The sequence below is a fragment of the Amblyomma mixtum genome, chromosome 3 (assembly GCF_055824585.1).
Source record: "Amblyomma mixtum isolate Tamu chromosome 3, ASM5582458v1, whole genome shotgun sequence".
Taxonomy (NCBI): domain Eukaryota; kingdom Metazoa; phylum Arthropoda; class Arachnida; order Ixodida; family Ixodidae; genus Amblyomma; species Amblyomma mixtum.
Genome location: NC_143014.1, coordinates 49,139,098 through 49,161,930, shown reverse-complemented (window position 1 = coordinate 49,161,930; position 22,833 = coordinate 49,139,098). Strand labels below are relative to the sequence as shown.

Sequence of the window (22,833 nt, the reverse complement as noted above, 5' to 3'; positions counted from 1 at the left end):
GCCAATCCAGGGCATGCTAAATGTTGTTTTGGAGAACTGAAATGCTGGTATTGATTGCATTATGGCAGACCCCATATAGCTATCAGTGAAGGCATGTGACAAAACACTGAAGGGACGGTAATAATGCAAGTAATAAAAAGCTGAGGCCCAAAGGAGCACCTTGGGGGACGTTCGAGATTGCAGGAAAAGGCAGGATGCATAAGAATTGTCAAGGGAAATCTGCCGAAGGCTGGCTGTTTAAGCTTGGATCCAGTTTAGAGCTATTGGATGCAAGTTAAAGCACGAGAAAACCAGCCCTACATAAATAAGGGAATCGCATGCTTTTTCAAAGCAAAGAACAAAAGCATCCTAGCGGGATGTTGCAGTCAAGGTGCATGTCGTGAAGAACAAGAAAAAGTTGGCTATTGCAGAAATGTTTTCTAAAAGCTGGCCGATTTGGATAAAAAAACTTAATGGGCCAAAGCAATCTAGCAGGGTCAAGAGTATGAAATGTGTTTGGTGATTTGTAGCACATGCCAATAACACAAATAGGGCCATAGGTGCTGGGTGATGAAGGGTTAAAAGCAGAGGGGCCAGGCTATAATAAGGCAGGAAGCTATCTGTACAGCATGCACTAGATATGCCTATACAACCTGCTTCTTTTCCCGTTGTTGCTTTCTGTAAATTTCACAACTTGATCATAGCGTACTGTGGGGTGCACCGGTGGCAAGTTGGCATGTCGAAACTGTGCAAAGGGACGACGACAGAGCAAGAATTGCTACCCTGTGCAGTGATGTTGTTACCATCGTCTTTGTTCCTAGCGTAGCTTTACCAGCTCCACGGGGCTTATTTTGCACTCTGCAAGTAGTCATGTCTGTAGCAAGCAGTCACAGGCAAATGAAGGTGGTAGCAGACAGACATATGCAAGTGCATCGACGAGATCTTCTCAAAGCTTCGAGAATGTCTTGTTAAACAAACTGCTGCGGCTGACCCAGGAAGCGCCGCTGAACAACCGCTTAACACCAATAAAGCCGATTTCGTGAGCAGCTCTGCAACAATACCATTGCGAACACATCCAGTTTCGTACCACTGATCTCTGGATCGGATCGAAAAGGACCATGAGCAAAATCAACAACAGACACTGTCATTGCCTATGAGGTGCTTCAAGACCACTGTATTTTTCTGATTGCAGTGTCAATATTGACTTAACAATATTGTCAATATTGACTTAACACTGCTAAGCAAAAAGAGAAAAAAAGCAATGGCAAAGGTTTTTTCAATATTTTTTTCTTCTTTTTCATCAAGACTCGTTATGCTCAACTTGCTCTGTGGACAGTTTTGATTGCATAAGCTGCTGCCACACTTTTTTTTTCTGCGCTGCATCAATTGAAATGCTCATGAAAAACAGACTTATGAGTTGGCACATATTAGAGATTTGTACACTGTCAATCAGTCGTGATTTAAAAGCGGCAATGATTCTTGTTTGTAATCACGTAATACCATGTTGTTACAACCTAAACCGAAATGGCTAGAGGAAGTGTTCAGTCACCCATTCATCACGCCGACATGTTTATTGCAGGCAAATGTGCGCACAGCCGGCAGGAAATAAAAAGAAATGACGCTCCCGAAGATACATTTGCACTGCACCGATGTTTTCACACAGGTTACACAGTTTCTCCGGCGAGTCGTAACCCGAGCACCCATCATCACAAAACGTACTGAATGGAGCACCAAAGCGCAGAAGGATGGCGAAATCGCTGTTGTCGCTGCAAAGCAGTCCTACGGCCGTGCAGCCAAGCTCGCGTCGCGTCACGTCGCACACACGGCAATTCTCAAGCACAGTGCCAACACGAATCGCGATCAAAATGGTAATGAATGCGTAGCGGAAACAATGTCATGTGCAGTACGCTTCGGTCGCGATCACTGCAACCATCGCAACGAATGCGACTAGCTGCACAACGCCACGTTCATTTCAGCATTCGGAAAGCACGGCGTGCGTAGTGAGCTCTCGCAGGTGCACATTTCACTGCCTTGACGTAAAAGCACTCACTCCGATCGCAATCGCTTTCACTACGCGGACACAAGTCACTGTGCTAGGCAGCTCATGCACGCACAGAAGTTCACCGTGAGCAGCTTTTGCTCGCCGCTGTACGTGATGATCCTCGCAGGAATTAGGAACTCTTGCAGCAACCACAAACAGCTCCATATAAACACTTCGTGACACCGCCAACGCGTAGGTCTTGCGTCGGTTTGAAGAGGCGCTCTGTCAACTACATCAGCGTCGATTTCAACTCGGGAAACTGTCGCTGCTCGCCGCTGCTGCACGCGGAGAAGTTCGCAGTCAGTCGCTCTGAACACTTGTAATATCAACATGTGGCCCATATAGTATGCCTCGCGGCATAGGTGCCACCACTACAGCCACGACCTATGCCTCGCTCCCCAGTTCAGTCGACGGACGGCCATCTTGCCCCGGCAGGAGCGGATGCCTACGTCACGTAAAATTGATTGATTGATTGATTGATTACTTTGGGGTATTCTTGGGAGGGGATACTGGTGGCATTCACGGTGGCATTCACGTAAAAAGCAGCCAATCGCTGCAATTCGGTCGCCAGGCGGTTCGCTCGTCCGCTCGAAAGTCGAAGTTCGCCAACTTTCCTGGCAGTGACGGTCCAGGGTTGCCAGATTGGGCTATTAATAGCCAAATTGGGCTACTTTTTATCCGAGTTGGCGTCAGAAATTTCGTTTTGGCTATGTGGCTACTTTTGGGCTACATATTTTTCATGCGTGAAAAAAAAAAAGTTAAAACAGTTATAATGTGCTCTGTTACAATTACACAGGGACAGAAATAAAAGGCATGTTGGAATCGAAATTGAGCGTGTCTGCTACAAAATGACAATTTGAAAACGCTGTGTTCGAGAAAACTTATGTGCGTCAGGCAGTCAAGGATCACAGCCTTTCGACTTCTTTTATAAAGAGTGGACACTACGTGAAAGTTGCCCCCAGGAAACACTTCACGGCCTATAGGCTCCACTGAATCCGTGCACTAACGCCACCCGCGCGCGCGCGCGCCACCGAACATAGACTGTTGCCGTCTGCACATGTGAGCGTTCTCCCATTGACGGTGCACCGCGGGTGACCTTGGCGCCAGAAGAGAGGGAAAACACAAAGAGAACTTAAGTCTCCCTACGTGGTGCGAATGCGTAAGCATTAAATGCTACTGCTTCGCTTCTGTTGCGTGGCTTCGTGATCCTCACATGTTAACCGTTAACCTAGTGGTTTGGGAGCCCGCGTCGGCTGCGGTAGGTGGCTAGTTGGAAATCCACCGTCAGGCATGTCCTTTTCTTGCATTTGTTATCCTGGCTCTGCGGACACAATCTGCTCAAGATACGCATGAGGCAAGTAATGCTTACGCATTAATAAAGTCTTTTTCTCTCTCTTCCTATTCCCGTGGTGGACACAGCAAGCGCGCCACTCGCAAGAGCCTACGCTGTTTTCTCATGCCTCAGGGAGCACACGTGCAGTCCTCGAGATTCATTGCGAGCTACGCGAGAGCGCCGTGTCCGTTGCGTAATCAGCGTGCACTTATACGGAGCCATGGCGCCATCCTTCAGCGCGGCGCGGAACCCACGGTAACTAATGAGGGCGGGGGAAGTTAGTGGCATAACATGGCATTAGATCCGCTGCTACGAGAACTTTCAGAATGGCCAAGTGGGCGAAGTACATCCGGATCTACAAGAAGGCATAGAAAAAGGAGCCGGAATTCAAGGGTAATATGTTTTTTTTTATGCGAAGCATATTACTAGAGCTACACTACAGCCCGTCGAGCGCGGCGGTGGAGCTACCATTGACCTTTAGCGTGACCACGTGACACCACGTGACAACATGACGTCACAGCAGAGGAGAGATGGGCTGCTGGCTCGCGCGGTCGGCCGCGGCGGTGGAGGCTCCACATCAGAGGCGCGGCGGCTGACCACGTGACAACATGACGTCACAGCAGAGGAGAGATGGCTGCCGGCTCGCGCGGTCGGCCGCGGCGGTGGAGGCTCCACATCAGAGGCGCTGCCTGCTGCTGCTGGGGGTACATCAATACAGTCTATAGGGAATGGTGGCGGTGGTGGAATAACTAAGGGTGTTTCCAATGTACTTTCCATGGGTGCCAAGAATGCTGTTGTAGCCGGTGCTGGGGCAGCGGTTGTACACTCTGCATTGAATTCACCCATGATCCCGTATATAGCTGCCACGGCAATCCTTGCTACACTTCTAGTGGTTGTATTAAAATGACCAAGTATTCAACCAAGGAAAGCCATGTATTACCAAGCCTATCCATCAATATGCTTCGCATCTGACTAGGCTTAACCTTAGCTAAGCCTCAGCCATTTTTGCTCCTTTTTTCATTATTGCGAACGTGCTGTTAGACTGAAGATGAAATTGACGTAGATCATCATCTAATGGCATATATCCTTGATTTATTCTGAGCTCATGCATATCGTCGAATGTATATAGCTTCAAGATGGCGCATGCTAGATGTTTGAGGTGCCGCTCTCAGTGAGAACCTTTCTCTTAATGCATAAAATTGAAATGTGTCTACTTTAGATGTGCCTAATCTACGCGCGAACATTTAAAAGGTGAAATATTTTTAAACTAAAGCTGGGATTGCGTTATATAGCGCCGCCGTTCTGTTGCGCGTGCAGACTGGCTGTTGTCATCAGCCTCAGGTGATATGGCCCACAGCCTCGCCTGCAAAGTGGAACTGCAGCCACATCTTCAGGACCTGGTTAGCCGCACTGGTTAGCGCACATCACGGAGCCGAAACGTAACAATAGAAAGAACACGCCGTGTGGACTACCTCAGACATAATGTGCGGGAAAAAAAATGGCTGAGGCTTAACTTGGTTAACCCTGGTCAGATGCGAAGCATATTGATGGCTAGGCTTGGTAATAGATGGCTTTCCTTGGTTGAATACTTGGTCATTTAAATACAACCACTAGAAGCCTTCGTCTTGGGGGAAGACAACGGCATGGCTACAGCGGAACGCCGACTAACCCCGAGACGCGCGTTGGGTGGGCGCGTGGATTGCCACGGAAGCCGCGACCGCCTGCCCGGTGGAGCGAGCGTTTCACCTACACCGAGTGTGAACGCGCGTTCGAAATGCGCGAGAATGCCGCTCGAGGACATTCCGGTGTCTGTGCGATGGCATCGTTCTCCCTCTCCCAGCGCGTGACGGCGATCTGTCGTGACGTCATGTGTCACGTGGTATGTCACGTGGTGTGTCGTCACTGTACCACGTGGTCTGCACGGCGTGCAACCACAGCGACGCGCGAGGTGGACCCTAATCTTCCTCTGTCGTGACGTCATGTGTCACGTGGTGTGCACGGCGTGTAACCACGGCGAAGGGCTGTAGTGTACCTCCGTTTTCCTCTGTCGTGACGTCATGTGTCACGTGGTGTGCACGGTGTGTAACCACGGCGAAGGGCTGTAGTGTACCTCCGTCTTCCTCTGTCGTGACGTCATGTGTCACGTGGTATATCACGTGGTGTGACGTCACTGTACCACGTGGTGTGCACGGCGCGTAACCACGGCGAAGGGCTGTAGTGTACAACCTTTGTCAAAAGTTTGGAGCCCAGGAGGTTTGCTTCTGAAGCACACTGTCTGGATCGTAATGCATCTCCAGCGCTTCAAATTTGCTGTGGGTAAGAAGAGTTCTGGTCCTGCCTCCTCCAGTGGGTAGGACTGCCACGAATGTTACAGGAGTCCCACTGCGAGGCTTAGAAGCAAACCCCCTGGGCTCTAAACTTTTGACAAAGACTGTACCTCCGTCTTCCTCTGTCGTGACGTCATGTGTCACGTGGTATGTCACGTGGTGTGACGTCACTGTACCACGTGGTGTGCACGGCGCGTAACCACGGCGAAGGGCTGTAGTGTACCTCTAGTAATATGCCTCGCATAAAAATCTAATATGTAAATATTCTTGCCGAAACAAAAACAAATATTTTTGGCTACTTTTGGGCTACGCAAAAATTTCGCCTTTGGCTGCGTTTGGGCTACTACAGAGATCAATTTGGCTACCTGAGGTCGGAGCGATCTGGCAACCCTGCCTCCCGCCCGCCGAACGGGGCGGTTGCCTATTGTCTGGTCGTTCGGTCCGCCAGTCCGCCTGCCTGGCGGATCCGCTCAAAAGCGATCGTACAATGGCCTTAACGGAGGCCCGTACAACACCGCCGCGCGCTCGAGTAAAGCCTGTTTCACATGCAAATGAAAACGCTTTGTTGCTGCGGCGCAAAAGCTGTTCAGAGCCATCGCGGCTCCAGCAGTAAAAGCGGCGATGTTCCAAGAAGTTACAAATTTTTCGCCGCGCTGCGCTGCTCAGTTTGCATGCCCTTGCATGCGTGTGAACCAGCCTTTACACGGACGTAGTCGGACATGTATGGTCCCGGCCAGTGGCACCCGCTGCTGTGATCTGGCGCGCCACCGCCTTCCCTCAACTCGCGTGCCCCTTCCTCACGCTGTATTTGGAGTTAGCTGCACGACATGAAATTCCTGTTTAGTAAGCATATCTGCATGTTTATTTTGAAAACTAGAACAGAAAAAGGGAGCCATTTTTTGATAAAGGAGCGCCGTGTTGAAAATCTTCCCAGTCTTCCCAAAACAATTCCAAGTTCACCCGCCGCGGTGGCTGAGTGGTTATGGCGCTCGGCTGCTCACCCGAAAGACGAGGCTTCGATGCCGGCCTCTGCAGTCGAATTTCGATGGAGGCGAAATTCTAGACGCCCGTGTACTCGAAATTTCCGGAGCCCTTCACTACGGCGTCCCTCATAGCCTGGGTCGCTTTGGGATGTCAGACCCTCCAAAATCATAAACCATTATTCCCAGTTCCACCACGGCGAACAAAGGGAGTTGAGGTCACATGAGGCATACAAAAGCTGTAACAATCACTGCTTCATTGTTTTAATTGACTCTAACTGTTACGTCAGCCACCCTCTAGAGCAATCGCAGCAAATGAAAAACCAGCTTTCATATTGCAATTTTCGTACACTCCTCAAGCGACCTCCAGGCATTTTGTACGTAGTATCCTTTGGCTGAAGTCTAAGCTGACACAACATGAGGGAAAAAAATTCAGTTATTTCAACATGCCGATGCATGTTTACTAATATCTTGCGTACAGTGAAGAAAAAATAGACACAATATAGGGCCTTTAATTTATAATTTCCAAAGAGGGCTACGGTTTATCTTGTGACTTCATTTAGGAGTTCATTTTAGATCCTTCATTTCAAGTTTAGAGCTAATTTGCTTACAAACTTCTGGTAATAGGGCAGCTGCATGATAAAACTTGCTACTGAACAAAGCATAAGTATACATTTTTTCACAATTGAACACCATTTTTCGTATCTAGGGAAATCTAGGAAATTTTTGGTTGCAAATTGGGGGAGAAGCGGCTCTCGAGGTTGGCAGCACTGGGTCGATGTTACGGGGCTTCTTCGATTAACCGAGCTCTGTTAGTCCTCGGGCAGTTCGCGGTTTCCTGTCACGCTAGAAACTACTTAATGATCACGTGCGAGCGATGCTGGCCGGCAGTCTGCGGGCAGTCAGCGCGGAGGGAAGAGGGGGGCGATGCCGGTCGAGAAATTTAGTGCGCTTTACTTGGGAGCCCACTTGCAGGAGTCTCATAGTTCCGACTCTGGGGAATCCGACGACGAGGATTTTGCAGGCGCAGTTGTAATGTGCCTTCTGCTCACACACCTGCGCTAGCTTGCGCGTCAGTTTGTTACGTCTACAATTAAGCAATACACCAAACATACGAAAGGAGCGATTATAGCGCTTAGCTATATGACAGTAGACTCCTTCTTCAAAATCCGCACGACCGACGGTCATTTCCAGAACCCTCTCAAGCGTTTGCCACTTGTTTTCTATTTGGCTTGGTGTTAAGTTGCCTCAGAAAACCTCGTTGACTCTCTCCGCCAGCACTTCCCACATTTATTTCCTCGTCTTCAGACGCCACCCGGGGTTCCCTTTGAATTCCGATCTGCCTGAGCAGCAAAACGTTTGTTTTGGCCAAAGCTCACCTGAGGCACAGTCTGAGCCAACGTACGAGGGAGTAAGCGAATGGATTTGTGAGTGAGAGGGTGAGTTAGTGTGTCGCTGAGTGAGTTAATCAGTGGATGACTCCCTCCAGAGTCCTCTAATTTGTTGGAGACATTATCTGCAAAATCGGTAAACTGTATCGCAAAAGACCATCAGCATAGGCCTTATGAAGCGACAAGAGCAGCCCCAACGTATTCCTGGCATCAATTTGAAGATTTGTGACGCTGCTGCATGAAAACCGATTTCTTTACACTGCTTGACACTCAGAAAAATAGCTTTGATCAGTATATCGTGTACGGGTGTTACTCCACATTTTACGCCACCCGGGTGCCGACTCAGGGAGTGATCCGACTCATTTATTAAGTTCTTGTACATATCGCCGTTTTGTTTCGTGCCCATCATTCTTCTTTCTTCCCTATACCCTTCCCTTGTGGAGAATTGGAGACAAGATAAAGAGGTTTGAAGGTTTATTTCCACAACAAGTTGTTGCGAGGAAAGCCGGGGAGAAAGCTGTACGAACAGCTTGAGAGATACTAGCTTCCTCATTAAACAGCAGCATTGACATCAAGAAAACAGACAAAACGAATTAAAATAAGAAAAACACGTATGCTAAGCATGAATGTACGCGCGCATTATATAATACAGTTGTGATAGGAGGGGGGGGGGGCAGCATGAGGTCATATAAGAGGAATACTGGTACAGTCGTACGCAGCAGGACTACGGTGAGAAGGAAATAAGTGAACATAGAGCGTAATTGACAGGAGTCGCCGAAATGGTAATAGCCACAAAACTATTACGCGAATATTTGGCGATTTTTCTTGAGAGAAATATCGGACAAGGGAAGATTGCCACGGCAGTACAGCTGGTTCCATAGTGTGGGTAACGTATGTTGTATCATTTGTTGGCAAGGGCGTCCGCAGAATTTTTTGCAGGGGGGGGCTCCATTGGTTCTTGGCGCCAGAGGGGGAGGGGGTATGTTCGTAGCAAAAAGGCACTATTTGCGGAGTAAATTCATTTATTTATATATAAATAAAAAAGAAGGGAAATACACACATGAAAGAAAAATTACAAACAGCAAATTAAAGCGTGGCTAGGAGAGAGATATTGGAGTTTATCAACGAAGAAACAATTAAAGTTACTAAAAAATGCAAAAAGATACTGTCACTTCGTGGAGAAGAGTGCTCAGTCTTGCTGCATACGGGTTCTCGACTCACCCGGATTGATGACCAGCACACAGCACAATATGTTCACAAACACGCCACTACAGTCACTCGTCAGTCTTCCTTGAACAGCAACTGTAGGCGCCTCGGATTTTTCTGGGCGAATTGCGTAATTACACGGGTGATAAATTCATTTCCGTGCTTCATTACACGCTCTCGGTGCACACTCATCATACACATTGATTGGAAAAACGGTTGAACGCGTACGTTGAAAACAAAAGACGACTATATATACAACGAAATATTTAAAAGATAAATGCACGCTCGTATACACCTCGCTCCATCTTGCTCGCGCATCCGCACAGTCGAGCAACCGCACACGCACTGCTCGCCTCTCGTCGTTTTCTCGTCCGCTGTCGTGGTTGTTCTCACAAGCTTCGTTGACAACCGGCCACTAAAGGCACCGAAGCACAAACACAGAGGCGCGCACACGTGCAAGGGAATATCCCCGAATGCGCACTTTGGGGGTGAAAGGATTACGCTGCGCGACTTCCGAGGGGAAGGGACACTCGCCACTCCGGTCGGAAATTTTTTTTTGTGTTTTTATGGGGTTCAGAGCCCCAAAACGACTCAGGCTATGAGGGACGGAGTAGTACAGAGTTCCGGATAATGTCCACCACCTGGATCTCTTTACAATGCACTGACATCGCACAGTACATGAGCGCTGTTGGGATTTGAGGCCCAGCCAGAGGTGACAGGCGAGCCAGGCAGGCGCCATCGGGCTGCGTTCACCAAAGGCGCTGGTTTTCGGAGAAAACGCAAGGAACGCTGGTGTGGGGGCGCCTCTGGAGACTGCGTCGCCGTGAACAAAAGCAGCTAATCCCCTTTGCCGAAGATTCTGAAAGCGGCGCTTCTACCGAAATGCGCTCTCCCGTGTATCGGAGGAGACAGTGAGCGGCGGCGGCGCCAACTCATCGCCCGCTTGCCCCTGAGCAGCCCCACAAAGCGGGGGTGGACACGGCTGATTTGTCCTTCCCTCCTGAAGAATTCATCGGTGGCCGGCGTACGAACATATCCGAAGGCGAAAACAACATGCCCTGTGCACTGTTTGCCTCCGTGTCGCTATCTCTCTAGAGATGAAAGAAACAGACACCAATCTCAAGACGGCTCGAAATACATGCTCGCCGGTGCCGCTGCATGTCTGCAACAGGTCGCCCTTTTGTAGAGCTAACGATGGCGTGGTTTGAAAACGGCGGGACGGCGCGCGCCCGGACGCGGCATTTCGCAGATGTGCCCCAAAGCGTGGAAGCGGGGCTGCTTTTACCCTTTTGGCTGAGCGCACCACCGCCCCTGGCGTGCGGCCATCACTCACGGTTCGAGTGAGTGATTTTCCAGGGGGGTGCAGCCGCCCCCCCTTGCCCCCCCCTCCGGACGCCCATGTTTGTTGGCCATAATTCGTGCGGCATTTCTCAACTTTCCAAGGGTCTGCTTTGCGGATTTCATACATTGTTTCGTTTCGCTCCGAGCAAGGATAATGAAGGTCTCCTCGTTTTTAATTATTGCAAGTTTATATTTATGACTCAGCCTATAGTGATATGTGGACTTGATTTGTCTAATGTTGTGGTTTTGGAAAAGACTCGTGGTGTGGAACAAATATGGCACTTTACATTCAATGCGCAGAAGGCCACCCTCAAGCACATTTCACGTGCACCTCATCACGCAGTTTCAAATGGCTAGTGCTGCCAGTAGGTATACTCAAGGCTGCGACCCGATCCGTCTCCGCACGCGAAAAGTAATCAAGCGTCGTTACAGAAAGCGCCACTTGCAGGGGCGCGGTGTTCCGGTGAACACAAGTTCGATAAACGCGAACAATGTTGCTATATTTTGCATGCGATATAAACAATATTTTATATATCCGGGATCGACTGTAAGATGTGTCGCCATCAGCACCCAACGTCGTTACTACTGCCGTTTTCAGTATGTTCACTGGCCCCAAATTGGTCATGAAACTTTAGCTGCGTCTCATCTCGCCTATAACACCCAGATGGCGCCACTAGGCTGAGCCTGTCGTTACATCTCCGTCTGCATACATTGAACGTGCGCTGAACTGAACGTGCGAATGTGACAAACGTCGTAACGTCCTGCCAAATGCTTTCGTTTAGCGCAAGTAAGCATGCTTGCGCTTATGGTACGTAGACAGCGTATGGTACGCAGACTCCTTTCTAACCATATCGGTGTACGCCGCGATCAGACGACCAGGCGCGGAAGAACACATTTAACGCGCTTTCCTGATTGGCTGCGGAGGTATCTGGCTTTGGTAGTGCTGCAAGTTAGTTACGGCAAGCCGACTTGGCAGTGCGCAGTTCAGGCCGGAATACTCGCCCGCTCGTTCTTCTGGCGGACGCGAGCTGGTGATACCGGTACCGCCTCTGCGAAATGTTGCTTTTTGGAGAAGTGGCAATTTGGGCTAGTTGGTTCATCACGAAAAAACCAAAGCAGCGCAAACGAAACGAACACGACAAAGACAAAAACACGCGCTGACTACTACCAATTGAAGCGCGGTTTATTTGCGTAAGCAAAATACCGATGGAAGAAAAAGGAAAAGATTTCGGACTACACTTGTCCAGAATAACTAAAAAACAAAACGATTCGGACAGCGATTAAGGTAATTAAGAGGTCAGATAATGCAGTTCCTAATTTAAAAGCGCGATCGATGGCATGATGACGCAATTGGTTCCACTCGTGTGGATGGGGAAAGCTTCGCGAATATCACTGGCTGTTCCGGGTTCGCCGTCGCTGCAGACGACGGGGATGTCCGATTAATTTTGACCAAATCAGGCAAGTAGTCACCCAAAATACGATGCAGGCGGAGAATCATGAAGCGTGGACACTGAAGGAAATGGATTGCGCAACGAAGCAAAAGCACGTCAAATGCATTTCACTTTCATGCGGTCCGTGCTGGCGATGTGTAAATTAGTGGCACATCAATGGGGACAAAAGTAGGTCCTAATTATGCCAATATATTTATGGGCATTCTGGAAACTGAATACCTGGAGAGCTGTCTCTTCAGACCCCTTTTTATAGGAGGTTTATAGATGACATATTTCTTATATGGTGCCATGGTGAAGAAGAGCTACTCAAATTCATCGCTAACTTTAATAATGCTCACAGAAGCATCTCTTTTTCCCACACCTACTCAACCTCTACGATCAGCTTTCTGGATGTAAAACTTCAGATCTCGCAAAACTAGCTTGTCACCTCCGAGTTTAGGAAGCCAACGGACAGGCACCAATACTTGCATTTCGAAAGTAGCCACGTAAAACATTGCAAGAAAGGAATACCATATAGCCAGGCTCTCAGATTTAAGGCTCATTCACACTTGCGAGTCGCAAAGGGCGTGCGACTCGCAGTCGCTTGCGACCAAGCAGCAGCTCGACAGCACCGGTGTTCACACTTGCAAGCGCGACCAGCGGGTCGCCTTCTCGTTAGATTCTCGTTTGAAGCGAAAACTCTCGGGAATGACGTTGTTCGCGCGCTTTCGAGAGTTTCGTCTGCTGTGGCCGCGCCTCCTGTACTCGCGCTCGATAGTCTAAACTGCTATTCGCAATGTAATACAACTACCCGAGCGAAGATTAGGTTGTCGTGACGGTTTTGATGTGCACCGAGGTCGTACAAGCGTCACGATGACAGAGGCGCGCTTCTCTGTAGGGCCGGCCTACCAGCCTGCAGTATGCCGGCCGCCGCGGCGTCACAAAAATGCGCCAATATTGCTTGTTCGCGTTCATACCAAGCCCTTGGGTACAGGAATGTAAGAAATGAATCATTTTTGAAGATCGCTGGCCAGTACCGAGTTGCTGGTAGAAGGGATAACAGCGACAAAAGCAAATTTCTTCCCAGAGCCGCTTTGCTGCTGCTGCTCCATGCGGCTCGACTGTTGTCTGCTAGGTCCGCTGCTGAAGGCGTCGCGGAAGTCGAGCATGTCTTGATATTATTATGATATAAGGTCCACAATAAAGTGGTGACGAAAGCAGCATCTTAATTACTAGCGCTGGCCAGGATCCGAAGCGCCCTCAGTTGCGACATCGATATGAAACCGGCTAGGCTTAGCGACGACTACGGCAGCCCGCTGGGAGCAGCGCAGGTCGTCGCCCGGCGCGCCCGCGAGCGGTGTCGTTGCCGGAAGCTTGGCTCGCTCGCTGATTGGTTCAGAGGTTTGCGACTCGCAGTCGCGAGGCTGAAAAATCGAGCACCGAGCGACTGGCCCGCGACTGTCGCTTTTCGACCAGGGCGACCGTTTGCGACTGTCGCTTTTCGACCAAAACAGTCGCGCGACCTCTGCGACTCGCAAGTGTGAACGGGCCTTTAAACGTATCTGCTCCCGTGAAGAGGACTTCGCTTCTAACTGTGAGACACTCCGCAAGGATTTGGTCCGACAGTGCTACCCGAAGCCTATCATCGACGATGCCTTGGAAAAAGCTGCAGTACAAGACCGCCGTACAATGCTAAATAACACCACGACTGCGCAGACGAACTACCCAACTAATCTGATATTAACCTACTCTCCAACAGCACCGAATGTTAATGCTATTCTCAGAAAGCATCACAACATTCTCCTTCAGAGCGACAAAATGAAGCGCTTGCTTCCCGAACCACCCCGTGTCGTATATCGGAGGGCAAGAAATATCAAAGATGCCGTAACCTCCTCGAAACTAGACAACGGTGAAGTCTCAGGGTGCACACCGTGCAATAAACCGCGCTGTAAACTTTGTCCAATGATGAATAAGGTCACAGAAGCTCGCAGCACAGCGTCGTCTTTCTCATTCAAAATTCGAGGAGATTTCAACTGTGACACCAGCAACGTAGTCTACCTCCTGGAGTGCGGTGTGTGCTGTGATCAGTATATTGGGCAAACTGAAACTCCTTTCCGACTGAGAATAAATAACCACAGAGCACATATAAGATCACTGCCAGATCTGCCTCTTTCAAGACACGTAACGACAAAAGGCCATTCATTTGGAAAGTTCAAGGCCACCATACTCCAATCTGGCTTCCAGACACATTTCGACAGGGAAGCCTGTGAATCATATCTAATATTTAAATTTAACACCTTGTCTGCTGGAATTAATGAAAGCTCTGGCAAACTCTCCTGCCTTTCTGGCTAAATCTTTCTGCAATGTTTTGTTTGTTTGTTTTTCTTTTCCTTGGGAACTCTTTTGCATCGAAAATAATGTTTCTTAAATTTACTTTGATGACAGTTGCATAACAATTTGTTCTGTATTTAACACTTTCATTTCCAGTCGAGGTACTGACATTATTTTTGTTGTGGTTAAGCACGAATTATGTGACGCTCGTCTCTCATGTGTATTCATCGCATTATTATCGTTTTGTTGTTGCTGATCACGGCGTTTGCGTAAACTTTGTTTCTTAGGACATTTTTTCACACTCTTGAACTGTATTATTTTGGGCGCCTGTATTATCTCGCGTGCCATTTGTATTTATTCTAATATTGTTGTTGTGTTCCCTGTAATGAAATTTGCCTTTTTGGTACACTTTCTAACACTCAGGCGCTGTCTTTATCTTAATTTGTGGGCTTTTACGCATTTCCCCATATATCCTCTGCTTAAACATGCTACAAAAGTGACACAATCCTGTGTGTATTCTGTGTATTCTTGTCACCTCTGCGTGTGTGTGTTTTTGTTCCCTTCGGCCATCGCAGTGTCATTTTCTGTCTTTATTTATACTTTTTCTCCACTCCTGTAAAGAAGGAGCCTATCCATGTGGTTCTCATGTGCGACCCTCATGGGGTTTTGCTTCCTTCGGCCATCGCAGTGCCATTTTTTGTCTTTATTTATTCTTTTTTCTACTCCTGTAAAGAAGGAGCTTTCCATATGGTCTTCATATGCAAACTCATCTGGTCTTGGGGTCCAAGTGCCACCGTGTGGAGACACTTACCTCAGCCGCAACCTGTGTGTCCTCCTGTTTTCTTCTGGAGTCGCGCGGGGCCACGCACACAATTGGCAGGCACTTCCCTCTTTTGTTAACCACCCCCACGCCTTTTTTTCTTCTTTTTTTTTCCAACTAGTCCCGTGCCCGCTCGGGCCCACCTCACTCTTTCACCTCTTTCAAGCGGCGCCTTTGCTGGCGCATCTTAGTGTTTGGGTTTCGTGTCTTGGCTGTGTTCCTCTTTCCCCTTTGGTTTTTCTCATTTTTCTTTTTCAAGCCCTGTGTGTGCCATGTTCACCGCTATAAGAAGGCTCTTCCATGCACTGTATGATCATTCTTGAAAAAGACCAGTCCCTGGTCGAAACGTTGAATAAATCTGTTAAGTTTTTCAATGTGACTTTCCCAACTTCTTTATATATATATACAGGGTGTCCCAGCTAAAAGTAACCAAGCTTTTAAAAAGACGAAGTGTCCTAGCCCCGTGAGACCAACTGAGGGTTGTTGCCAGTCGCGTGTCCTAGTCTGCGGTATTTTTTTTATTGTGCAAACGTAATTAATTAGCAGAGACTGATTAGCTAACTTTTTAATTATTGCCTTTAGGAAGAAATCGTCAATGCAGGAATTGTAGATCCCATAGAAAAGAACCGGTTGCGGTGTTTCCAACCAAGTACCACTGATACAGCTTCTTTTATTTGCCTTAAAAGAAAGCCCGCGAAATACAAAAAGAACCACGTGATAGGGAAGCAATTTCAGCGCTCCCAGACGACCGATCAAACAACGACATTCGCTTATCTTTGCAACCCTGTCCCGAACGGGGTTCGGCGTTTTGCGATGGTTGCGAGATATACGCCAGTAACTCTCGCATGGGCGATAGGGCGACCGCTCCTTCAGCGCGTGACGGTGCAAGTTCGGCGGCACGGCCACATGCCTATCACTCGAGGCGAGGTTTAGCGTGAAAAAGCGCTCCATGCGAGCCGCGCTTCACTTCCTTGAAAACCAGCGCCCGCTTACTTTTCATGACGCATATCTCGCCACCACCTCAAAACGCCGAACCCTGTTCGGGGCAGCGTTGCAAACCTAAGCAGATGTCGTTGCTTGACCGGTCGTTTGGGAGCGCTGAAACTGCTTCCTTATCACGTGGTTCTTTTTGTATTTCGCGGGCTTTCTTTTAAGGCAAATAAAAGAAGCTGTATAAGTGGTACTTGGTTGGAAACACCGCAACCGGTTATTTTTCTATGGGATCTACAATTCCTGCATTGACACTTTCTTCCTAAAGGCAATAATTAAAAAGTTAGCTAATCAGTCTCTGCTAATTAATTACGTTTGCACAATAAAAAAAATACCGCAGACTAGGACACGCGACTGGCAACAACCCTCAGTTGGTCTCACGGGGCTAGAACACTTCATTTTTAAAAGCTTGGTTACTTTTAGCTGGGACACCCTGTGTGTGTGTGTATATATATATATATATATATATATATATATATATATATATATATATATATATATATATATATATGCGCCGCCGCGGTGGCTCAGCGGTTATGGTGCTCGGCTGCTGACCCGAAAGACGTGGGTTCGATCCCGGTCGCGGCGGTTGAAATCCTTTGGAGGAGAAATTCTAGAGGCCCGTGTACTGTGCGATGTCAGTGCACGTTAAAGAACCCCAGGTGGTCGAAATTTCCGGAGCCCTCCACTACAGCGTCGCTCATAGCCTTAGTCGCTTTGGGACGTTAAACACCAATAAACCAACCAACCAACCAAACACATGCGCGCACACACGCACACACACGCGCGCACACACACGCGCACACACACACACACACACACACACACACACACACACACACACACACACACACACACACACACACACACACACACACACACACACACACACACACACACACACACACAACCGAAATTTCCCAGCGGCAGTTTTTGACAAACGAACGGATGAAAATGATCAATACAAGCTTTTGCAGGAAAAAAAGACTCATAACGCCTTTTTGTTTGCGATTTTTATCGTGCCGCCGCAACTGGCGGCCGCTTCTGGAAGCTGCATGCCATAACCAGCGCGCCCCCATCGAGACCGGACGTGTCATAACACCCCCGTTGCTCCTGCGGGATTCAAATCGCTATACGCGTGGTCGACGGGATATAGCTTTCTGTGTATTAGCTTTGTCTAACACTCCACTTTCCTTTGATCCGCCTTCGTAATGAACCTTTCAGTGCGGCGAAACAAAATGACGAGGCACTGCTACGCTCAAGGCCGTCAAAACAGCACTGTTGCTCAAGACGCACCTTACGTTTCTCAGATATGCGAAGGTCCGAGAACTATGAAACCATCATGGATAAAGTGTGCGTCTTTGACTGGTGAATTTCTTCGTACCTTTTTCTTCGCGTGGATTGTGCATCTAGTGCAGTTGTGTTCAGAATTCTAGCTAGGCATGGCGCTCGCAAGTCAACACCGAAAGTCCGACGCTGTTCTATTTTTTTCTTCTCGGCAAAACACAATGCTGATAGGACCAAGTACGCGCGTCAGGCGTGGAGGGGAGTGGAGGTTGACACTGTTTTCTTACTCAGGCAGCGCTAAGGAAGAGCACTGCGCTTGGACAGGTATGACGCGTAAGATAGTAAATAAATACCGATTTATATAATTAGATTTTTTTATTAATACGAAAGCATTACTAGGCTATGTGTCCGCAAAACGTGTCGCCAGGATGTCACGATCTGAAGAGTGGTCGAGTCAGAGTCATTAGTCATAGGTCACCAGCATTAGTCATTAATTAATGTAATGATATTGATTTATAATCTTGATTAATGACGCTAATTAATGAATGAACTTATTTGGTTTTATTAATGGGGCTAATTAGCGAGACAATGTGACGCCATCCGTACGTCTGATGACGTCGCGCCTAAAACCAATCAGAACAAAAAAGTGCACACTGTCGAGTGAGTGGTAGCATTGGGGATCGAGGAGTGGCGGTCGGACCTTAACGGAGTGGATAACTAGACGTAGAAACGACTAGGAGCCGCTAACGTCGCGTAAAACGCTAGTGCTTTCGCATTTCTCCAAAGCAGTCTCTGGAGTGATCGCTAAGTTTTTGCCGTCGGTTAAATCCCGGTCCGCAATAGCTTGAAAAACTTCTTGTCTAGAGCCCCGTGTACTGTGCGATGTCAGTGCACGTTAAAGAACCCCTGGTGGTCGAAATTTCCGGAGCCTTCCACTACGGCGTCTCTCATAGCCTTAGTCGCTTTGGGACGTTAAACCCCATAAAACCAAACCAAACCATCTTGTTGTCGTCCCAGTCTTATATAGTAAGACTGTTAAGCTGAAAGAATAGCAATGTGACGTTCGCTACTGATATCTAGACTGATGCGCTATTAGCGTGGGAAAGCACAGTGCTTAGCTTACGGCTATGTTTAATTCAACGCAGCAATGAGTTCTCTCAGTTCACATTCTATTTGTCCCGTACAGCGGTTAGTTATGCTTAGTAAAGTGCAGAGAACAATTTCTGGTGCGCTCGCGTTTGTTCAAATTGGCTAACTGTCAAGAAGGCGCAGGTTCAGGCTTCGTGTGGTTTGAGGAGGTAAACGGATGCTTCAAATCGAATCGGACAAGAGAAAGCGATGTACGATGTTATTAGTAACGCTTTGGTAAATAGCTGCCTTTCTGCCTCTACCCCGAATGATTGCGCACAACGCAGCGTCATTTTAACTGTTGCCGAAATTGTAGTAAGCATGCGAGAGAAAAGCTCAAGGTACTGCTGGTCCCTACATGCCCGACCGTTGCATAGCCACGAGCCCTTATTTTATTTTGTTCCCATAAGTGCGAAGACTTAATCGTCAGAGCCCTATTCGTAACTTGTGTAATGACTTTTGCGGTCAGCAGAACCACGCTTCATGTTAAACAGGTGTGCGGCGGCAGGCTTCAAATAGGGCAGCCGGCTCCTGGTCCGATAAGGGCGTTATGACGTCACACTCTTCGCCTCGCGTTTGACGAGCCGGCTTGGCGCGTGCTCATGAAATGTGAAAACTAAAACCATTCGCTAAAAAGTACGCGAAGTGGCTACTATATATATCGGTATAGTCACACGCCGCTGATCTTTCATTTTCAGCGTTTCCTTCAAATTGTAACATTTTGCTTCAGACAGGAAGCATATACGGTAGCATTAGCGTGAGCCATTACATAAAATGCAGCTCAAACACAGTTCACAACTATTAGTCAAAAGCAAAACCACTGGTCACTCGGAGGGACCTCCTGAACGGCTATTAAAGCTAGTCATAGACGAGATTGGCAATTTGGTCCTCCGAACTGTCCCGATACGTTTTTATTCTTGGTACGGATGCGATCGCTATGCTTTTAGGCCGCGGCTAAAGGCACGTCTGACGAACCCGATACATTTTTCCCCCGGGTACGTCGGGCTGGCCATCGCTACTTACTGCAGCAGTGTAAGCCTCAAACAGATTCAACATGCCTTTTGCCATGGCTGTGAGGTAGAACCGAAAAAATATTTTTAATGATGAACATCACATCTGCTCTGTTTACCGGCAAATAGAGCTTGCAAAACATTTCTTAGGGATCACCACGCATCACGGACGGGTGTTCTGCACGGTGAAAGCGAGTTGTGCCGTGTACGACGGCGCCGAATCTCAGACGGCGGAAATTCTGGCTTAAATTACGAGTAGATGGAGATGACAGATTACGAGACTGTTTACCAAGTGCGAAGCCAAGGCAGCGAACGAATTCCTATCTCTGCAGGCGTGCGGCGTGTCACCTACCGCCGTGGCTTGCAGGGCATGCAGCCTGGTGCGAGTTACAGCGGTGTTCGCCGCTCGCAACCAAGCGTGAGGACGCCGATCTGTGTCGCTTGTAAGAATGGGCGAACTTCTAGCACCTCGTCGAAAGTCGCGAATGTAGCGTGCAACCTGCGTGCCTTCCGTGGGGCCTGCAGCGACGTCCGTGGTAAACTTTCAAAGAGGTCGGACGCGCAGTCGGACAAACACAGGAAGAAACGAAGAGACAGAACAGAGCGCTGACTAACAACTCCGGCATTTTATCGACCGAGCAGTCGCTTATATACAGCAGCTGCTCATATCAACAAAACAGAATGGCAGGATAACGTAAGAAAAAAATCAGATCAACTGATATCCCGTCATTGCACCAACTAAAGGCATGAAACAGCGCGAGACATTTGTTTTTAGTTTTTTTTTAATAGAAAAATTGAGGGGTTGCTGACAAACGAGCTACCGGACTTGGGATATCGATGACGGGATATCAGTTGTTTGATTTCTTCCTACGTTATCCTGCCATTCTGTTTTGTTTATGTGAGCAGCTGCTGTATAAAATGCCAGAGTTGTTAGCGCTCCGTTCAGTCACTTCGTTTCTTCCACTGTTTGTCCGCCTGCGCGTGTAAAGTACCCCTTTCAGTATGCACCAACTAGACTGCGAAAACGTTCTCGCAAGTCCGTAGTAAGTTTAATGAGAATCGACTGGTACAGCGGACTATCTTAAGACACTATCGTCGGGGCTTTAGACACTGTGTCGTCTGATTTTCGAGCTCCTACACTTCAGAAGTACCAAAACACAGTGGCGTTGGGCACAGGCACTTCTTGAATTTAAGTACAATGAAAATTCCACAAATGAAACAAAATGGAAACCGCCTCACGCTTTACGGTTAAAGAAAAAAAGCAAACAAAAACTTCACACCTTGGTGCCAGTGCTAATGAAGTGGGGCACGCCAAGTTACGCTAAGTATGACTTGCAACAAAGTGGACAAAGAAAACAAGCTGCTATTTGAGGTCCAAACACAGTCTCTCAGGCGACCAGGCAACGCGTGAAACCGTCTCCGAAGACGAAGACGCTCTGGACCAAGATCTTACCCGCAGCAGGCACCCGCCCTTGCAAAGTGCCTGGAAGACCAACAGGCGGTTCGGGGAGAAGGTCAGCAGACGAGGTGTTCACAAGCCAAAGGGACCGCTGCACAAATCCTTCGTGCGATACACACATCACCTGTGCTGCACTCCGATCGGGTTGAGGAAAAATTGTTTCGACTTTCCGTGCGCGCCTGTCGAACAGACCACCGCTGTGCGGCCATGTGCCGCTGCAGAAAACCACCACGACAACGTCGCAGAACAACAAAAGCGGGAAATTCTTGTCCTTTTTGCACTTTGAGTCCTTAGCGCTTTTTCTGTGCCACAATAAAGTAGGCAATTTGTTTCATATCCGATAACGACGTCTATTCGGTCCATTTGGTTAGGTCCGTCAGGCGGAAGTACTGCAAGCTGCCAGAAGTGGCGCTGTTCGCATTTGCACTTATTTTTCACACTGAACTCTGAAGCAATATTTGTACATAATTACTTAAAATTTGTCAGTATAAATACTTTGCAATGTTGGTGGGTTGTGGAAGTAAGCAATCAGAAAAGTAGGAGTTGTGTAACTTAAAAATCTGGCCACCATGTTCAATAAACACATTTCGAAACCTGGAAACACTGTAAATAAACTTATTGTAAAATATACTAATGAAAAAATATTTTATTATTGATGCAATAAGCTTTGTATGTTTAATGCATGTTTCATTTGTCTAGTAGAAGAAACACAAAAATTATGTTTTTATTAGCAAAATCTGGCAACATGTGTAAAACGCAAACATCTGGCAACAAACACAAGCATTTTTTATTCTTCTATTCACAATGATTTTATTTTTTTTGCAATATATTTTTACTTCCAACATTGCAAAATTTAGGACAGACAACGTTCTGACCACGGTGCAAGAATAGAAAGGTGTCTCAAGGAGCGCTCCGCAGCTGGTACGGATAGGCACAGAACCCCTCGCAGTTCTCGGCACTCGGCCAGATGGCGCCACACGACTGCGACCGCTTTTGAAGTTAGAAACGGCGAAGTTCGTTGGGGCAATGAGGACAACTAGTTTAAATGCAAAGCTTAGCCATAATGCGTAAATAAGAAAAAAATGAGATGCATATTTTCCGATAATTCTCAGTGCTTACCAGTCGTTCTCGTGGCCTTCAGGCTATTAAGCGCGTGCGAAACATTGGTAATACCAACAGTTCGCTTGCCACCAGGCCGATAAAAAGTGGATGCCTGTATTGATCGGTCATCCGTAATTCATCAGCTCGTAAAACCGAAAAAAAAAAAAACGTTAAGGGGATTCAGTCCAACATGACAGACAACATCGTCATCCGCTTGTTTGGACAAAGCTCGGCCACATTTTCGGCGCTTCGTGTTTCGTTTTGGCAGCTGAAATTCATCTAGCGAGGTTTGCCCTCGGTCCTCAGTGCCGTCTACGATCCGTGTCGACACGGCTAGAGGAGACGGGATTGGCGGTGCTGTCAGTTAAGTGCATGCATGGTCAACTTTGATGCGCTCAGCTTTCGAATTAAGTACACGCTTCTGACTCCCTCTAGTTCGAGTCGATGCCAGCCCCAAGAGCTAGAAGGTAAAATGTTCGGCGACACTTCGAACAAGTAGCTGAAGCCGCGCAATGTGGTGTCCGAGGAGGATGATTCCTGCGGGCCCTGCTCCGCGTAGACGGGTCTTGATTCGCCGCATCCTCTTGAGGACCGTCGAGCGGCTCGTGAAGAACACGGCGTTTTTTTCTTTTATTTTGGCACCGGAATATCGCGCCACTGAGCAGGCCTTTTCCGTTCC

At 48.1% G+C, this 22,833-nt stretch overlaps 2 protein-coding genes across 4 annotated transcripts in view; one reads left to right on the top strand and one right to left on the bottom strand.

Moving 5' to 3' along the window:
- Window positions 1-21,444, bottom strand: part of LOC149350134 (uncharacterized) — a 43,307-nt gene extending 21,863 nt beyond the window's left edge. For both annotated transcript variants that reach the window (XM_089579112.1, XM_089579111.1), the window contains exon 1: window positions 21,048-21,444. In XM_089579112.1, coding sequence (XP_089435238.1) covers window positions 21,048-21,174 — 127 coding nt within the window. In that variant the 5' untranslated portion in view covers window positions 21,175-21,444. The remainder of the gene's footprint in view (window positions 1-21,047) is intronic.
- LOC149350121 (uncharacterized) overlaps window positions 1-22,833 on the top strand; it is a 602,760-nt gene that overhangs the window by 310,697 nt on the left and 269,230 nt on the right. The window lies entirely within an intron of this gene.